Here is a 21,024-nt window from a genome sequence, read left to right on the forward strand (position 1 = left end):
TTAATTGATAGACCCAAACCTTGGGTTTTATACAAATAAATTACTGTCTTCTGTCCAGCTAGAAGACAGCCATTTCTTTTTGACATATTTTATCAAACAGCTCCATATAAGGGGTCTTGTGAAAGATAGAGGATAGAAACATCACAATATTGTTAATAGACTGGTCCAAGTGTTTATATTCTAGTAACAGGGGGTAAAGACACAACTGATTTATACAGTGTAACACACTCAACACAAAAATACATTTAAAAAACATTAAAAATTTAAAAATCTGTGCATAATTGACATTTAGGTAGTCAGAGGTAATTAACCCAGAACAATTCTGAAGAATAGACTTAGATCGAAGAGAAAGATTCTAGTGTTCAGTGGAAATACATAAATTACAACATACAAAGCACTGTTCTGCTTAACCAGGTGCCAGGAGACAAGGTGGGCAAAAGTGGTAAAGCCAGACCCTGCTCTGATGTGATGATTTTTATTTCCTGAGCCGAGCTACCCAAGTCTTTAAAACACAGAAGTGAGATGGTCAGTTTGAATGTTAAGACAATCATCCTGGGGCAGCTCACTGAAGACGAATTGAGTCACAGGTGCCATGTGATTGGTTGTAACATTAAGAGGAAAACCATATACAGACAAACGAACCTCGCAAATTCCTCAAGAAGTTAACATAATAGGTTAACATAACACAGGCCGTCCCTCAGTGACTCCAGCACAGATTTCCCTTCGGCTTTAGAGCAGACTCTATACTTGCAAAAGGAAGGAACTGACATATAAAGGTCCACATCACATGAAAACCACATGCCCACATTTTTCGAAATAGAATGTCACTCAGAGGTGTATTCATACGGCAAATACCACAGAGGAACTGAGACAGCCAAGTCTTCTTAGCATACTTCTCCTGGGTCAGAGGCATTTGACAGGGGAGCAGATAAGGTCATAGCGCTAATTATCTTTATTTTTGGCACTAAGGAAGGATGGATTTTAATTGTACTAAACTTAAACAATATTAAGGATATTAAATTCAAAAGAAGGCTCTTCCAACACTTGGAAGGGGACCTCAGACAGGAGACCAGTTTGCAATGGTTTTGTTATAATTTATTCACTCCCAAACTTGTGTTAAGGATTGGTCCTCATAGTGATGCTCTTAGAAGGAGAGACTTTAAGAGGTCAGGCTTAAGGCACATATTGATTTGGTCATCAGGGAACTACTTCTAAAAGAGATAAATATGTTTATTACCTGGAGTGAATCATTATTAATCTCTCAGAACTGGACTGTTTACAAGGGTGTTTGTTATGAGCAGTTGGCTCCCTTGGCTCTCTCTTCCCTGTGGCCCCAATGCTCTTGGACTCCTGTAACACTGAGCTAAGTAAATCTTTATAGTGTCCAGCCTCTGGTATTTTGTTATAGCAACGTAAAGCAAAGACAATTTTTAGAAAGGCGCAGGAAAGAGAAGGTGAGTGTCATTGTTAAGGCACCGGGATGGGAAGGAAAGAATGGATTTCACCTACACGAAGAAAATAAAATCAAGTCAAATCCAAGGTTGTTAGGGTTTTTAAGGGAGTCAGAATGATTCTCAGATTTCTGGCTTAGGAAACTGTAGAAGGTAGTGCATTCTACACAAGAAAAGATGCAATGGTTTCTTTGTGTTGTAATCAGGGGGGCAGGGAAGGAGATGGAAATAATTATAAAGGTAAAGTTGAGTGTGAATGATAGTTTACTGTCAATACAAAATGAGCTGTAAAGCAAGGTCTGCAGTAGAGCAAACACTGCCAAGCCAGGTGCCTGGGCATAAATCCCAGCATTATTTATCAGGTTGCTTAACTACATGTGCCTCATTCTGCTTCTGTATAAACTGGAAGAAAATGGCAGACCCTATCTCTTGCAGTTCATAGTCATGAGTGCTTAATTGATCATAAATACAGCATGCCCAGAACAGTTCCAGGATAATAGAAAACACACAGTTCTGGTTCAATATGATTGCTACCATTATCCATACATGAGGATCAGCGGTGAACACCTGCAGGGCCACCATAAGGAGGCTACTAGGAGATAGATGTGGATAAATAGGTCCTGCTATGTGGGTGTGACTGTATTTTTAGTAGACAGGTTATATCTGGAATGGGTCTTATCCTATGAGTGCTATTGAACAAAGCTTGATACACATCAGAAGATAAGTGACCCCTATGTATGTTACTGTTCAGATCTATCCCAGAATTGATTTTTTTTTCTGAGCCAGTAGATGAACGATGAACCCATAATCCCTCAGGATGTAGTCTGAATTACTACCCCATTCCTAGCATCTACTAAAGAACCAAAACCTATTGAAGGGCTTTTGTTTCACCAGTACGTGTCTCAGGCAATTTCCTATTCCACATTCTAATGTAATATATATAATATTCATCGATACCTACCATAATCCTGAAGGTGTTGGGATAAGCTCCCCAGGCTGATAAATGCTCCCCCTATAATGACACCGGCAATGATATCTATAAGGGGAAAGGTGAAGTAAATAAAATAAGACAGAATTTTTTTCCCAATACAACTGAAATGACAGCTGACTCCTTGCTCTGCAACTGGCCACTGTAGACTGCCACCATCCACAGTCCTGATGTACAAACGGCAGAAACTAACCAGACATAGTAGCTACAGAGTTTGAAGGTCAAAATAATTCTGAACTGTTAGTTTAGTCCCAAGAAGTGTCACTGAAATGCATTTCAGAAAAACACGTCTGCTGCATCTTTTAACTCTACATCTGCAAACCAAAGTCTTTGCTTCCTCCGAGGGCTAAGAACTTTCTGAGCAAGAATGGACACTCCCATCCTACCAATAGGGAAATGTAATTGCTAGTAATTGGAGTGTGGAGAAATCAAGTAAGAATAGAATCATCCCTGCTTTCTGAGGCTTTCTGTGAGTAGCTCACCACATTAAGAAAAAAAAGTATATAATAAAACAAGGGGGGGAAAAGATATTTAGCAATTTAAAGAAACGAGCACAAAAGTTCCTTTGGCCTATCAGGAGGAAAAACAGACATAAACCCGGCTGTTGTTGAGCCGTCCCTGTGACTTACATGGGCACACAAAAGTTAAGTGTGTCCTCATAGAATTTGCCTTCAGGACAGTTACAGCCTTCCGCACATTCGTCGTCGCACTGCTCGAGGGAGGAGAGAGAGGTGCAGGAACGCCGGCAGAACGAGGAACAGTGGTGGTACAGCATGCCCTTCTGACACACCACGGCTGTGGACAGACAAGTGTCGCTTAAGAAAGAGCCCCACAGGCATAGACACATATGTTCACTCACGTAGATATCAAAGTAGATATAAACTATGCCGCAAACACTATCTTGCATCAGGGAACACATCACAAATTTGAAAATAAAATCAATAAAATGAATGAATGAATGAATAAACAAAGACATAGGAAAAACGTCCCTGGCCTCAGTAAGAGTATAACATGTAAGTGAAATTCCTATTCTTCAGACGCTGTTAACTTAGACATTCTGTGGCATTCTTAATTCCTGTATCATATTTATTTGCCCTACGGCCTGAGTAGCTTCCTGTGTTAAGTCTTCATAGTGCTATGCCTTCATCCTACTTTGCTTATCATTGCTTGGATAAAAAACTGACCAAAACCAATTTGAGGGAGGAAGGATTTATTTGCCTCACACATCCTAACCACAGTCCATCACAAAGACAAGTCAACACAGGAACTCCACCAGGACCCGACTCAAGAGCCATGGAGGAAAGGTATTTACTGGCTTGCTTCCAAGTACATATTCAGCTACCCTTTCTTCAACAATCCAAGGACAACCTATTCAGGGGTGGCCCATGGTGGGCTATGCTCTCCATCAATTCACGGTCAAGAAAAAATGTCTCACAGTTATGTTAACAGACCAGTCTGATGGAGGCAACTCCCCAGCTGAGATTCTTGTTTCCCAGATGGCTCTAATTGGGTCGAGTTGACAAAAACTAACCAGTATGGTCATCATTACATTCATCATATTCTTGAAACCAAAGTAAGCATCTGTTTATCTCTAAAGGTGATGCAATTTGATTTTATTGATCCATACAGTTTGGGTTCTTTTTTTAAATCGTATTTATACTTTTTTTTTTCAAAAAACTTCCAATTTCTCTTTAGATCGAATGGAACTAAAAATGGCAGGCTAGTTAAAATCATCTAAAATAGATCTTCACAATGGCAGCTCCAGCTGACATGCCAGTGTGGATGGGGGAAATCTTATGGGCTCCTACCCGTAGATGAAGAATTATAGGCAATTAATGGCTGTTGAGAATCGGTCTTCTCCAGAGGCAAGCCCTCTGATAGGTTGTCTAATTCCAAGTGCTAAGTCCTAAACACATATACACATGAGCAATATTAAATAGACTCAGCAGGTGGTATTTATACATAGATACGCAAAAATAATAATTACAGAAGAGGTCATAACTGAGAGGAAGTGGGGAGAAGTTGGAGGGGAAAAGGGAGTGGAAATGATACAGAGTCCTCATGTGTAAAATTCTCAAAAATATAATAGTAAATTTTAAAACATCTGAAAATTTCAAAGAACTAATAAAAATTCGATGTTAAGAGTTTTTTCCTTTATTTAAGGTAAACAAAAATTTAAGATACTCTAAAGCAAATACCTCCACCATTCTGATTCAAACACCATTAAAATTATGTTAGGTGTGTGATGTAACTTTGTGAGCACAAGAGTGGAGAGGATTCCAGATGCCGTAAGTAAAGAGGGAAATAAAACACAGAGCTTTGAAGCAGAGGAGCAGGGTGTTAATCCTAGTCATCTTAGATCTGGGATTTCACTCATGTGGAATGCAAAGTCCCTTATAAAACAAGAAATTGGAAGAGGCAGGCTGGAGAGATGGCTCAGCCATGAAAGGTTAGGCTCACAACCAAAACGTCCAGAAATTGGAAGAACTGTAAGCTGACTTCTCAAAGATGAGAAGCCTCAATGGAAGGAGGGACAAGGGCAGGGGTTAGATGTGTAAGAGACCTAAGGGCTAGTATTTATTTCCAGCTTTGCAGGCCCTGAGCCCTGCTTTTGTAACATAAGAGCAGGCTGTGTGTCAAGAGGGAATGTAACAGTTTTCAGTAAACTTACTAAAAAAATAAAATAAAATAAAAGGAGGCCCGAGAGTCCTAGCTGGAAAAATAATATAGGAAACATACAGAATTTCTCTTAAATGGAACAGCAGACATCATCACCAGAAGTAGTAGAGTTCAAGAACATGAAAGATCAACTGCCAAGTACACATTGGACCTACTTACTATAGATCAGTTGTGTCACTCACAACATCATCTTTTTTCATATTCTTCAATATTTAGATATGACATTTCCGGGATAAGAATAGTCTCCAAATTTTCAAGTTATTTCTAACACTCCTTTCAAGATACATAATCATACTCTAACTTTGTAATAAATAATTAACAGTTATTGGTGTTTTCTCTCTGTGGGTGGGTGTGTGTCTCTCTTCCTTTCCCTTCCTCCCTCCCTCTCCCTCTTCCAGTTCCGTGAGTTTAAGTGAAGCAAGCTAAGTAAGCATTATAGTGCCCACTCCTCAGGTTATAAGTTATTTTATCCAACATATATCTACTTTAAACAAACAGTATTCGTTTATTTTTCAGTACTTACATACTTATAAGAACATTTCAAATAACTTATATACTATATTGATCTCTCTTTGAAAAAATTTAAAGTGGCCGTTAGGAATGCCAACCCCTCAAAAGAGTTACCAGGTCATCTGCCTGTGCTGCCATACTCACCACAGAATGAGATCTGAGCTCTGAAATCAATGGGCACCCCACGCTGGCCACACAGGTAGGCATAGTGGGCAAGAGCGTTGCACAGGCAGGAGCTTCCACACTTGCATGCATCATGACGGCACAGCTGATAATACAGCCCCGGACTCACGTAGACATGACAAGGAGCAAAGAGCTCCTGGTGGATGACGTCACAGTGCGCTGCATACCCAACTGACAGAACAAGAAGCCAAGAATCTTTCATACAATAGACCAGATATTACTCTAAGAATGGGGTACCAAAACTATTCAAGTATCTCCCTTTCCTAAAGTATCGTTCCTTTAAATGAGAGCCAATAAGTCAAGCAACTTACACAGGTAACAGCACTAATTCCACATTCAATCGTCTTTTAGCCAAAAATACAGCACACCTGAATAACATGAGCAACAGATGGGCTGACAGAAGCAGTAGCCTCAGTCAGCCCAGGCCTGAAGGTCACCTCAGGAAACCTGGTCTGAGGAACTGGGGAGTATTATTACCAGGCCTCCGTGCATGACAAAAGTGGCTCGGATAATGGATGTAATGACAAGTCTGTAGAAAACACAATTACCCCAGGACTGGCCATCATTGCATTCCAGTGGAGTCTCAGGAGTGAAAGACAATGGGGTAGATGTCACAGTCATCCGATTCAATATCTGCACAACGCAGTGTCCAATGTCTGGCAAACATGAGGAGCTCACTTTTGTTTGATGACTAAATCAATGTGTGAGGGAATGAGTGAACAGTGAATAGAAATTAGGGATTGGAATGTATTTTGAAGTCTGTGAGACATAACTGTCGTCATATTATTTGAAGCAGGTTCCTATAATCACAACTTCAGATCAGTTGCTAACCAAATACAGTCCTGTGTAGGACTGGCGAAACAAGTTGGACAAGATCAGGGAGCTATTGTCTTTCAGGAAAAGGAGGAAAGGTGAGGTATATGGTTCCTTGATGTAAGTGAACCTTACATGCATTGGTTTCCTCGTAGATAAAAATCAGCCAGTCTTTGTATTGTCATTGGCACTGAGAGACAGATGGACACCAGATATTTTTCGCTTTCAAGGAACAAGACCAAATTTCTTTTGTTGTGGACATCAAGTATATTTATGTGTAATGTAACATTTTCACTAATTCTTTTAAGAATTTTATACAATGTATTTTGATCATATTCACCTTCCCACTCCTCCCAGATCCAAGGCATTTTATTTTTTTAATTAAGAAAATTTTTTCATTCATTTTACATACCAATCAAAGATTCCCCCTCTTCCCTCCTCCCAAGCCCCCAGCCTCCCCCGCAACTCCCCCGCCTCTACCACAAGAAGACAAAACCTGCTATTTACCTAAGTACTATTTTCTGCTTTAAATATGCATACATATGCAGAACAAATGACTGCACACTGTGAGAGACATAGTCCTAACCCCACGAATCCTTAAAGAGTAAAATAATGCACTGGAAAGACCACTCTTTTGTGTTCTAAGAAATTGTAGATCAAAACGTATTGTTGTTATATAAAAGGTAACTCAAGAAGGTCCTTGTGAGAAAATATCCAGTATCCTATTCAAAGTTATTATCTTTTTATCTATTTTCTGTTTGCAGGGGGGCAGGGGATGTCTTTCCTAATTTACCTGTTTGGGATTTTTAAGAAATCATAGTTCACAGCTAAAGTAAAAACGAAAATCTCTAAAGCATGTACCACAGAAGGCATTAAATGTGGAAGGAAAGTGGTGAAAAATGGGAAATGGTATGAAGTGAAGGCTAATAAAAGCACAGCCAGAAGGGACACTTATCAAGTGAATTCCACTGAAACCTTTCCATGGTAATTTGATAATTAATAAAGTCATTGCAGCAGCAAGAAGGAAATCATCAATGTTAGAAACAAGATATTAAAAACCAAATAAGATTAGGTGCAGAAGTAAATTCATTTTTAAAATATCAAGATGGAAAAGAGGGAAAATGGAAATGGGACTTCAAAGTAATAAATCATATAGGCCAAGATTCCAGTCTACTCTTGAGATTAAAAAGAGGGAGTGATTAACAATCCTCTGTGTCGCATTAAAAACACCTAACACATTTCTTTAAGTGTTGGGAGCAAGATTATCTGTTTTTCTCCATCTGAACTAAGTTATGGGCCCCCTGCTTATAAAGCTTTAACGGATGCTGTGAGTAAGAATAAATAGGAGATGCACTTGAGTTATCACACTATGAAACTGAAGCTGAGCATCCTTAAACTATAACAGCAGTGTAAGAGTGTTTCCAGAATCCAAAAACCCCAAAACATGGCCTGTGTTTAAGTAGAAGAAAATTATAAATACCCATGATGTATAAATTTTTAAATGCAAAGCACTGGGTTGTTTTCTGTTCTTTTAAATAGCCCCAGTTGCATTTCAAAGGCATGGGTTTAGGCATATGATTGAACAAAAACACATAAGGAATGGCAGTACTCTTATCATAATGAATAAATCATAATTTAAAATCATAGCATAATATTATAAAATTAGAGTAACATATTGAGCATCCCCCCCAAGTCTACATGCAGAAAGGAAGACTTACTGTTCTGTTGGTTAATATTACAGGGGTCGACCATCGGGACATGGACAGGAGCGAAACAAGTGGAGGAAACTCTCCACGCGTGGGCATGAAGCTGTGGTGTTCCTTCTATCATGCCTGATGGAGAACTAGAAAGCCAAGAAAATGCTCACCACAGTCTCTCTCATTCATTTTACAGGCACATAGCCTTCAAATATTCAAATAAGTAAATACTATTTTGCTTAACGTTCAAATAAATCTTAGAGCTTCAAGTTTTCTGTCAATTTTTAAGAAATATAAATATGTCGGCATCCCGTTATTGAGATTTTCAAGGTGCTAGATTATGGACATGTATAATGTTATTGAATCTTCATTTCTGTCTTGAGAAGAAAACAGCCTTATGCCCATTTTATAAAGAAAGCAAAGCAGTACCTCCAAGAAATGTTAATCTGTTTCATTAAGCTGGTATCCAAGAAAACAAAAGGTCAGGCCTTGCTCCCACTCAGGTAACCAAGCATAACCCACAGAACCAAAAATTCAATCTGAGTGTGATTAGGGTGAATGCGGAGACCTAGAAGTACAGTTCACATGGTCTATTCAAGCTAATGGCAAGGAGTATGGGGTAAAATAACCTATACTCTTGGCTCATTGCATCAATTTATATTATAAGGCCTGAAATACGAAGCAAAATGAATACATTAAAATTGGGGCAAAAACTGATATAATGTCACCTTTCCTTCAAGTTTCCCCACATCTTCAGTTTCCTCAGCAGACCAAAGCAGAAGAGAAACAACCACCTTTTTAAAGTGAGACGACAACATCAAGGGGCCAAATATGAGGTTCCACCTTCAGCGGCACCAGCCAGCATTTACTAAGTGATTTCCCTACCAGGCACTGTGCCAGACTCTGTGAAGTCTACTGCACAGATCAAGGCAGATCCAGTCTCCTGAAGGGTGTATAGGCCTGTGCTCACAGCTACGCTGTGTCTGAACAGAAGTGTAGGTTTGACCTCCACTCTCCTAGCACCCTAGAAGACGAGTGCTTTGGGTTGCCATCTAGATGAGACCACTTATTCAATGACAGAGAAGAGAGAGAAAGATAATGGTACATAAGACACTACATGAAGTTGACCCGCGACTTCCCTCTTCCTTCTTCCTTTTCCTATTCCTCAACAAGCCCCCAGAAGGCTAAAGAACTATAAGACACCTAATATAAAAGTCTCATTTTTGTTCAGATGAAGGTATTAAGATTCAAGAAACTGCCTGAGTTCTATTAATGTCTCTCCCCTGCCTTCCTTCTCCCTGCCTCCTTCCAGGGAAAGCAAAATATCTCAGGGTTCCCAGGAGGACCTACCCAGAGCCCGGCTCTCTTATTTCATTTAGTTGACTTAAAACAATAAATTTGTTAAAGATAGGGACCAGAATGTAGGCCAGTTTATTTATTGTGTTTCACTTTATAAAATGGCCTTTCAGCTCACCATGCTTGACTTACCCTAACAGGGCATGTAAAACAAATTCTCAATTAATATTTTTCCATTAAACTATGTTTGTAGATTCCCATTAACCTTTGTCAAGTAAAGAATTTTAACTACTTTAGTTGGAAAGCTAAACAATGTTCAAGAGTTATCTCTGACTGAAATATTATCCTGCATTCTTATCGCGCCTGAATGTTTATGCATGGAGGAGCCTGGTGCCTTGGAGAGTGGCAGACAGATCTGCCATCTGTTAACCACTGACTGCTAACCCATTCTGACAAACAAGGCCAAGAAAGAGGGCTTAATGTCTTTTCTGGACATCTGAGCCAAGCCTCCTAGCATGGTTTCTGTTTGGAAAATGTGATAGCTACATTGTTATTCTAACTTCAAGTAAATAAAAAAAAAATCTAAAAGCAAATAAATGACATGAGAGATAATGCAAAATAAACTTTACTTTTTAAATTTTTAATTAAAACACTAGCTCTCCTTGCCCATTCAGTGTACTTCCTGGTGCACTATGAAAAGTCTTGTCCAGTGCAGTTGACTGTCCAGGATGGACAAGTCCTACGATTACAGGGACCAAGGGTCGCCTCCCAATGCTCATAGCCCTGGCAGTTTGGTGAGAAAACTGATAAATGATAAATATTCTTCTAACAGCTAATCCAGATTTGACTTCGGCTAGATATAAACTAAATTTTAAAAAGCAAATAATGGCTGCTTGGTTTGAATATTAAATCAGTGTTCATGACCAACATTTACAAAGGAAAGAACCACAGAGGGAAAGATTATGTATGAAAGTATTTGAGGGGGAAAAACACATGTTATTTAGAGAACAACTCTTCTATGGTATGTTCCCTGAATACTCAGCCCACAGTGACCTCTAAACGTATACTCTGTTTCTGGCTATGACCACAAAGGACAACATTCATTATTTTGAAATTACCTCAATATATTATATGCATTTTTGGTTGTTGTCTCACCTATCACTAAATATTTCTTAGTTAGAATCTTTTATACAGATATTATGGGCCAGCTTAAAGTTGTATGTAGTTAGGATGTACAATATAACTCTTTAAAGTTACATGGATCCACTCACTGTGCAATGGTCAAACCAAGCTAATGGACATAGGTGTCACTTCATATTCGTGTCATTATTGCATGAGGAAACTGGCCATTTAGCCTCTTAGCAATTTTCAAGTATCTAACACATTGACTCTCGGCCCTGTGCTAAATGACAGATCTCTATTCATCCACTGATCAACAACTCCTTTCCATTAACCCTACCTTCAGCCCAGCTCCCTACCACTCCTGACAGGGATCAGGGTTGTTTTGTTGTTGTTTTTTGTTGTTGTTGTTGTTTGGTTTTTTTGTTTGTTTGGTTGGTTAGTTTTGGTTTTTTGAAACAGGGTTTCTCTGTGTAGTTTTGGAGCCTGTCCTGGATCTCGCTCTGTAGACCAGACTGACCTGGAACTCACAGAGATCCACCTACCTCTGCCTCCAAGTGCTGTGATTAAAGGTGTGCCACCATGGCCCGGCATCAGGGTTGTTATTTTTTAATTCCATGTTTCTTAATGATTAAAATCCCTTCCTGATAATGCAACATAGGTTTGTGGAGGATAAGAACCGAGTCATCTCACTTAACTGGTTCCCAGTGGGCTTCAGGCCAAATGGCTAGTACTTACACCATGACCCTGAACCAGCCACTGCGGATTTTCATAGGTATTGCAAAGCACATTCTCATATTAAGGGATACAGACATACTTTATTGCTTTTCTGACAATGCAACACCAATTTTCATAAAATCCAATGAACTTAGATAGCAAAGTTTGTCTCATAGCTAACGGTAATATCAAATAACACCAGTACTCACTACAATTAATAATGAATACAAATGATATTAAGATTTCTAAAAGGCTGCCAGTTGCTAAAAGCAGACCACTGAACTTGATATGTAGCAAAGGAGCACACAGGAGGCAACAGTTAGCCACATCCTGAGTCATGTTGCGTAAGTCCAAGCCTCGTTCCAGAATGGGAGCTGGGTCCTAGCTTCTTAAACCGTGGTCGTGACACATATGGAGTCATTCACATGAAAAGAGGTCATGAAAAGTTTGGCAACAGTCAAAGGTTTCTAAATGGGTAACCACCCAAACTCAATTCTAAGACAAATGAAGTCACATGGAGAGTGCATGCCTATAAGACCAGCGCTTGGGAGGTGGAAGCAAGAGGATCAGGGGTTCAAGGTCAGCTTTGGCTATACTACAGGTTTGAATCCAGCCTGGGCTACGTGAGACATTTTCAGCCAGCCTACACTAATCAGTGAGCTCCGGGCCAATAGAGATCCTGTCTCAAAAAACAAGGTGAGTGGCACCTGAGGAGCAGCACTCAAGGGTGACTTCTGGCCTGCACAAAACACACACACACATACACACACACACACACACACACACACACACACACACACACACACACACACACATACACCATCACATCACATCAAGTATGTTGTGAGCCAAGGTGTTTCTCCCAACACTCACTTGTGTGGCATTGTGTGACTGTACTGCAACTTTGGTTCTGAACACACAATGTACCTTTTGCACTTCACATACTGTAATGCCACACAGCATCAACAAATGCTGCTTGGAACACCTTGAGAACATTGTGTGTTATGAATTACGGTGTGTGAACTGTACAAAGATTTTTACTCTTATGCAAGCATATAGCCTTGTTTCAGAAAATGTCTTCTTAATATTTTCCTAACACCATTCCCCCATGTAAATATCAAATTAATATACCTTTGGACTGTATTGAGCTAGAATGTTCGTTTTTTAAGGATTACTATTTTACTTGTTGATTTGCGTTTTGTTTTAAAAATCATTCAATTTTGGCTTAAGATTAGGATAAAATTTTTTTTTTTTTTTTTGGTTTTTCGAGACAGGGTTTCTCTGTGTAGCTTTGCGCCTTTTCCTGGAACTCACTTGGTAGCCCAGGCTGGCCTTGAACTCACAAAGATCCGCCTGCCTCTGCCTCCCGAGTGCTGGGATTAAAGGCGTGCGCCACCACCGCCCGGCTAGGATAAAAATTTTTAAGAACATCTGAAATGACCTTAAATGTATCTCTGCCATTTTGTACTACATATTTGTGTGAAACAGCATTCTCAGTGTTGATGATTACAAAAATCAAAATATTGAGTGAATCTGGGGAATGTGGAAGATGCTGTATGTCCTGCAGTATGGCCTATTCAGCTCAATTCTTTGTGCAAAAATGAGCAAGCACGTTCATCTTCTTAGTATGCAAATTTACTTTCATCTTTAATAAGTGGTAAAATTATATTATAGCAAAGAATTGTTCAAAATAATTGTCCCTATAGATTATTATCACTAGATGTTTGATACATGTTTCTATGTTATATTGATATACCTAGGACTGCATAAAATTTCATGGATAAAAAGGGTTTGAATGGGAAAACTTTAAAAAGTCCTAAGATAAGTGACCTTGAATGATTTTTTTTTCCCTTGGGAGGCCTTAGTTTCTTCTCCAATTAACAAAACAAGGACACTAATTGGGGATAGCGATACAATAAATATGATGATATATGGGGAGCACTTAGCCAGTGATTGCCGACCGCCTATCAGTTATGTAAACACTTTTAATGAATCACTCTCCTCTCAACTGACAGTCATTAAACTCAATGAGCTGTCCATAAATCATACTTACAGAAAATCATCCCTGATGTTGCCATTAAAGGTGCCACACAGACCTAATGTCCTTCTTTTCCATGCACTGGAGAGCTGAATGTAAATTCTTTCTCCGTCGATAGCAAACAAGATCTTTAAACCAAATGTGGTTCTTAGAAGAATGAATAGGGATGACAGAGTCTGAATTTCAACAATGCCTGTAGGAAAAGAGCATATATACAACAGTGTTGTCACATACAGGCAGTGTTCTGAACTGACAGAGGACAGCACTGAACCTCTCCATCTATGACACCTGGAAGTGGGTGGCCAGATGGCAAGTCTGGCCTATGCTCCAGGGCTAAGTCTTTCCCGAGTGGCTAATTTCTTTCTTTTGTTTCCTTCTCTCTCTCCCCCTTTCCTAGTCTTCGGCATGTATTTCTTATAGACTGTTGTCCACACGTAATTTCCATTGTCAAACATCTTGAACATCTTAGATGTTTGAATTCTAATCATCTTTTTCACTGTATGTGTGTGTGTGTGTGTGTGTGTGTGTGTGTGTGTGTGTGTGTGTGTTTGTATGTGCGGTGTACATGTATATGCATGTGTGTGGTGGGGATGGATAGTATAGCAGAGATGTGGTGTGGGGTTATATGGTGTGGAAGTGTGGTATGTGACATTTTATATGTGTATAGGTGTGTGTATGTGTCATTTGTGTGTGTTGTATGGGAGATGCGGTGTGTGTCTATGGATGTATGTATATGATGTAGTATTGTAGTATAGTATGTTATCCTAAAATGGCCACGATCCATTAGGAAGTATCAATTTCCTCAAAACTTTTCTATAGTTTTGTGAATGCCAACAAAAAAAAAAAAATGGAAAGCACAGCTCTTGCTAACCATTATTTTATGAGACACATTTACAGACAAACTCAATGTTCAAAACTAAACTAGTGACTTTGTCACCAAAAGCTCTTCCTTGCTCCTATGTCAATGTTTTTTTAAGGCTTTAAATTTCCCAGCGTGGTCCCTAAAGCCTTAAATCTGAGGAATTCTCTTTGATCAGGGCATTCTCTCCTCTTTGCCTCCCTCAAACACGCCTCACTGAAACTAGCATAAGAGAGGGTCACTTGTGTTCGACCTGTCTCCTCTCTCACTGCCATGACACAGCTCCTCCTTAGCTCTGCCATGCCTCACTAGACAGCATGCTGCATGTTGTATGTCCGGTATCTAACATCTGAAGTCACTTCCACACTGCTGTCCTCACAGTCGAAAAGACAAAAAAAAAAAAAAAGAGGAAGACAAAAGAAACAAACAAACAAATTACAGTTCCTTAAGACTCACTGTTTATTTGGCTAAAATGTATGAGATTGCCATTTCAGAAACTGGTGAAATGATAACAATTTTATCAATTTTATATTCATTTCTATATGATTTTCCTGGGCATGATGCCTGCGTAACATTGACACGTGTTGTAACACGAGCTGGAACACTTCTGAGAGTTTTCGCTGTGAGGGTAAAAGAATATTCTTCATATCTATGTTGCAATGAAGGCATAAACAAGGTCCATCTCAGGAAACTACCACATATGAAGCCCTCTACATACTGTTCATACCCCACCTGCTTTCCTGACGTCAGCTCCAGATAGTCTCTATGGAACCTGTCCAGGATGTAGCAAAGTCAATTCAGTTACATCGTCCCCTAAACAAGCTTCCCACATCTGCCTCTCACTTCCCTCCATGAAGAACCAGCTCACCTCTTTAATCCTAAGAATTGCTCAGCTTCAAATGCTCAGTGATGTATCATCTCCTTCAGAAAACTCTCCTGACCCTGAAAGCTCTTTCCCTGGTATTGGGTGGCCTACTCCTCATTTCAACCCACAAAGTTCTATACAAATCTTGGAGTCTATCTCATTTGATTTTGAGAATCTGTTTGCTTGTGCAAATTCTAGGCCACTTGAGAAAAAATAATACATATGGTAGCCTCCAGCATTTTTGGTGGAGTGATACAAGCACCCAGTAAATGGTATGCCACCAGCCAAGAGAAAATGAATCCTTTGAGTGGCATTTGCTGTCCACGCTAATATACTCACAGCATTGCTTCTTACCGTTCAGTGTGAAGCCTTGGTTGGGACTGGTGAGGATTTGGCCTCCTCTACTGAGTGTCACTTGTTTGTTAAAATCATCCTCCAGAATTAGAGTTATTGACTGAAGGCAGACCAAACCCAGGTTCTGCATAAAAGGCAAAGTATTGGTGAGCAGAGACAGGGAAGGCGGGAGGAGGGAGGGGGAGAGAGGAAACACAGAGAAAGAGTATGTACAAATAAGAATTGCTGGTACACAGGGAGGCTTGGATGTCAGTGATAGATATAATGAAACAGCTGATACACAATTCATTTCATGTAACCCCACCCCTAGTAATATATGGTTTACTATGATACATCAAGTATAATATATATTATATAAATTTTTAATAACCACATTTTTAGTTAAGTACCAGTAATTGGTTTCCATAATACATGGTTTATCACTGAGCTAGCACCACTAACAAACTTGTCAATAAAGACAATTCTATCGTATAACCAAGCAATTTAGGACAACTTATAAAGCTAATTCTAACACTAATAAATTTCAATACAAGAATCAAGGTGGAGCCAGGCATGTGGCTCACAGGTATATTCCCAGCACTCCAGACACTAAGGGAGGAAGAGTGCTACAAATCTGAGGCAAGAGCCAATCTCAAAACAAACTATCTGGGGGGGTGGGAAAGCAAAGAAATTAGTTTATAATATTTACTGGAAATGGCCTTTTATTGGAATTCATTTATTTATTCATTTTCTCTCATACATTACATCCCAACTACAATTTCCCCTCCTCATCCCCTCCACCTCCTCTCCTGCCCCCAGTCCACTCCTCTGTTTCCTTTCAGAAAAGGGCAAGTTACTCACAGCTATCAGCCAGCCACAGCATACCAAGTTACAGTAAGACTAGGCACCTCCCCTTGTATTAAAGCTGGATGAGACAATCCAGTAGGAAGAAAAGGGTCAAAAAAGCAGGCAAACGAGTCAGAGACAGCCCTCTCTCCTAGTATCAGGAGCCCCACAAGAAGGCTAAGCTACACAGTCCCAACACAGATGCAGAGGGACTAAGTAAGATCAACACAGGAATGCTCATCGTCAGTTCCAACCCTGTGAGCCCCTCTGAGCCTAGGCAGTTGTTTCTGTGGGTTTTCTTGTGATACCCTTGACCCTCTGGCTCCTGAAATCCTTTCTCCCCATCTTCTGCAGGATTCCCCAAGCTGATTTATTAAGGATGTTGACAAATTTTTGAAATTATTTTCTCCTTTTTCAACAAATTATTGGTGTGTCTATTTAAAGAAAGGACCCAACATCAATATCATAATAAGTCAAAGAATTATTATATTATATGATTGCATATTATATATCCTTTAGAATGATATGAAACCTACTGGATCCTATACAAAAAAAAATACCCTGTCACACAGATGGTTGGGAATAAATTAAGGCTTAGTCCTATAGTGAAATTATGCACTAAGTTTTTAAAAAGCAACATATGTAAATAACTTTTAGTTATTTTTATTTCCAAATATAAATGTATCTAAAATCAAAGTTCATCACATCATCAATATATGTCATGACTGATGATGAGCATTACTCATTCTTGTCTGATATATTAAGAATAATGGCCTCTTAATAATCAATACATTAAGAATAATGGTGTAGCCGGGCGGTGGTGGTGGCGCACGCCTTTAATCCCAGCACTCGGGAGGCAGAGGCAGGCAGATCTCTGTGAGTTCGAGGCCAGCCTGGGCTACCAAGTGAGTTCCAGGAAAAGCGCAAAGCTACACAGAGAAACCCTGTCTTGAAAAACCAAAAAAAAAAAAAAAAAAGAATAATGGTCTATTTTATTATTGATGCTGTCACTGAATCAGGATGTGAAGTTGGACTTTGAAGTGTGATTGTTCCCCTGCTTACTGTTAGGAGCATTGCTTACCTGTTCACAGTGAGCTTTCTGTAAGGTAATTGTGAATTTATCTTTTCCAGTTCCTTTCACGAGGATGTACTGGCACAAGCCAATAAAAGAATAATGGCGCCCATCAAAGGTGGTGAAATGAGAATCACCCACAACAGAGCACTGGACTGTCAAAAATAAATGAAGAAGGAAAAGAAGACAGAGAAGGAGGGAGGGAAAAGTGTGTTAATTCCTGAACAAGAGGACAACATGATAAACAAGCACACCTCAAAAGAAAATCTCAAGTGTTCATTTACATTTGCTGATCTGACAAATCAAGTTATTAAATTTCATTTAAAAATTATTACATGATAGCTTTTCCATGTAGTTTTAGGCATTATATTTATCCACTTTAACAAAATTTTGCCAAAGTTGCCTACTCAATGGTACCATGTATTCAACTTCCCAATTAACCTCTATATGTAAATTATGTTATTATATTCTTTGATGTATATATGAGATACATTCACAAAAAAACAGTGTTATTTTTCCTTCCAAGTTAAAAAATATTTTCAAAATTTTAAAGTTTTTTTTCAACAGTTGAAAAGATTACCTGGACAGTCATGCTCAGTGCAGTTCCAAACTCCACCAACACAAACACTAAATAAAATTATAAAGATATTAGCCTCACACAGAAATTATACTGACATTTGCTTCAATATATTATTAATATACAAAATATAATAGGTTCTCTATTATCTGACTAGAAAAAAATTCTCTAAAATAGGTGGACTAATAGTTCTGAACTGGATGGCTCATAAATGACTATCTACTATGTATCTATTTAATGTCATCAGACATTAATAATAGGAAATATATGTCTTCTTGTGTAAGACACAGGCTTCTTCCCACCTTGACAAAAAGAGGAGTTTCTAAGAAAAGAAAGGGTCTCTGATGACATCAACATCTGAGTACATGGTTAGTTATATGATTGCATGTCTTTTATGTACGCTGTCAGCAAAAAGAAAGGGGCCATGGTCATGCCACCCTCAGTTTTTGCTTGGGATTGTCCTAGAGGAATTTCATGCTTACCCAGAGCCTGAGTTAGTTTAATAAGGAATTGTAAATCTTACTGATCATGACCAAAAATTGGCAATAGACAGTCACTTTATAAAGTATTCAGTTCTAAGAATAAAAGTGTGTGTTAATTAATGATCATGAATAACAAAATGGGATGGGTAGCATATGGGCATAGGATTTTATGAAATTACCAAGGGAAATGATAAGAATACAAACACAAAAAGATAATGAACCTGTACAGTTCAAATAAAATACAAACTGTATCTCAGAATATGCAGGTGAAGATAAGCAATGGATAGACTCTTCAAGATACCTGTTATGACCAAGTCGTTAAAGAGACCAGTACCCAGAAATTATTCTCTACCTATTGACCACTCACCACTCAGTGCACTCTTGCTCAATTTTTGAACCAACTGAATAAGCTAACCCATGGAAACTACATGGGCAACTTTCCAAGGAGATGCAGGTCCCATTGTCCATTATGAGACCTGTTTAAGGAAAATGTATGTCACAATCTCAAAAGAAATAGTAAGGGTTACATTCTTTGAATATATAACAATTCAATCAGATGTTAAGACCTTGCATATAGTAGGTGCTAGAAACAAAAACTCCTTGACTGTCAGAGAGGATTCTAGCAGCCTGGTTCTCAGTCAGTATCTACCTTATAAAGGTTTACCTCAATGATTTTCAACTTTGATATCCTGTAACTTACCATCAAAATCTCAAAGCCCATGAAGGAGAAGAAAGGAAACTGAAAAGCACTTCCTTGAATTTAAGGGAAGAGAAATAAAGAAGGGAGAAGGTATATCCTTAGTTTATGTTCTTTTCAGTCCAACATAAAAGAGATTTACACTATTGCCCTGCAAACACTGAAGAACAGTGCTGCTCAACGGTCCAGCGCAGTACATTTGTTACAACTTTGTGAAGGTAAATGACGATGGAGCAAAATTTAAATCAGCATTTCCATCCAACGGCCTCTTCCATAGCCAGTTTCTACAGGAAAGAGGATTGGCCTACTGTAGCACACGGACTTATGCCCTGAAGCCACATCCTTATCCAGTGTTCCACTGTAAGCGAACACCTCAAGACTGCCACTGGTTCAGTGCACTGGCAAGTCAGGAAAGGGCCTGGGAAGAACACTTAAGACCTTTAATTTTGTTCCTTTTGAGACCTGGAGATTGACCAAGGTCTTTTGCATACTAGGGAAATACTTTAACACTAGGCTGCACGCCCGGTCTTCTTTTCCTAGCTTGTACTTTTTTAAGGGTGGGGAAAACATTGGGCTGAGAATATGACTCAGTAGGTAAAGTGTTGGCTATGCATGCATAGGGCCTCGGTTTGGATCTGTAGAATGCAGCCAGGCCTAGTATGGCTCAGGCAATCCCAGCACTGGGTAATTGTACAGATGGATCCCAAAACTTGGTAGTCAGTCAGTCTAGCCAAAATGGTAAGCTCAGTAACTCAGAGAGAGACCCCATCTCCAAAAACCAGGTGGAAAATAGTAAAAGATGTACATATAACATCAGTCTCTGGTCTCCACATGCAGATGCACACACGCACAATATATTACACATGTGCATGCTCAAAGAAATAGAGAGAGTGGAAGTTCTGAAAAAAATCTTCAGCCTTCTTTATAAATGTCTATCCATATGATAACTTGAAAACTCACTTCCATGATTCGTTGTTATTTTCATTTGAAATATTAAAACCACACTAGGACTAAAATCTTTATAATGGAAAAATGTGAAGGCTCTTTCCTAGTCTTGCTTTCATAGTCCAGAAAATAAAAATATATAAAGTACTATTACATAGTGAAAGAATACATTTGTCACCTTGGGAATTAAAAATATTAGATTCCAAGTTTCTGAATTTTTTACAAAATAAAAAATATGCCTTTTATTAAAGAAAAGCAAGCATTCCTCTCAGTCAGTTCAAGGATTGAATGCTACAACAGTGTGAGGTTCGAACAACATGAGGGACTGTACTAAAGGGTCACAGCATTAGGAAGGTTGAGAAACACTGCTTTAGCTGTATACCATAAACCCTACCTCTTTATCTGTATGCAATAACCCTGCCTCCTAGTTCAGCTGCAAACAATATCCCTGCCTCCCTATTCAGCGCTATCAAAAACACTCTGAGCTTTAAAAAAAAAAAAAAAAGCGGGGGAGGGGGGGGGGAGTATGAAGTTGCAATAGCTCTGATGTCTAGGGAATGGACAGCAAGGCCAAGATGTGGTCTTCATGTAACCGCGTACCACTTGAGAGGAGTGCAGGCGTGGTTTCTTCGTGAGGAGCTTACCGTCAGCACAATAGCATCCATCGAGGCAGTGAAGATTGCTCCCAAGACACTGCTTCTCAAACGTGCAGCTCGGAGGGCAACAACTGATACAGTCCCGGTGAACAAAGCTGTCGTCACATTTATCAGCTGCAATGGCAGACAGTGAGCTACGGGTCAAGTTTATCCTCTTTCCAAAAACACAGTGTTTAGGAAATAGGTAAATTTACAAACATG

At 39.2% G+C, this 21,024-nt stretch overlaps 1 protein-coding gene across 3 annotated transcripts in view; it reads right to left on the reverse strand.

The window, feature by feature from the left end:
* Otogl (otogelin like) overlaps positions 1-21,024 on the reverse strand; it is a 150,632-nt gene that overhangs the window by 96,744 nt on the left and 32,864 nt on the right. For all 3 annotated transcript variants that reach the window (XM_052753281.1, XM_052753282.1, XM_052753283.1), the window contains exons 12-21: positions 20,812-20,937; positions 18,893-19,001; positions 18,047-18,093; positions 17,476-17,621; positions 15,570-15,693; positions 13,507-13,684; positions 8,343-8,467; positions 5,773-5,982; positions 3,069-3,234; positions 2,413-2,487 (exon numbers count right to left, since the gene is read on the reverse strand). In XM_052753281.1, the coding sequence (XP_052609241.1) occupies positions 2,413-2,487; positions 3,069-3,234; positions 5,773-5,982; positions 8,343-8,467; positions 13,507-13,684; positions 15,570-15,693; positions 17,476-17,621; positions 18,047-18,093; positions 18,893-19,001; positions 20,812-20,937 (1,306 nt within the window). The remainder of the gene's footprint in view (positions 1-2,412; positions 2,488-3,068; positions 3,235-5,772; positions 5,983-8,342; positions 8,468-13,506; positions 13,685-15,569; positions 15,694-17,475; positions 17,622-18,046; positions 18,094-18,892; positions 19,002-20,811; positions 20,938-21,024) is intronic.

Source organism: Peromyscus californicus, unplaced genomic scaffold, assembly GCF_007827085.1.
Source record: "Peromyscus californicus insignis strain IS unplaced genomic scaffold, ASM782708v3 Scaffold_24__1_contigs__length_46423439, whole genome shotgun sequence".
NCBI lineage: Eukaryota > Metazoa > Chordata > Mammalia > Rodentia > Cricetidae > Peromyscus > Peromyscus californicus.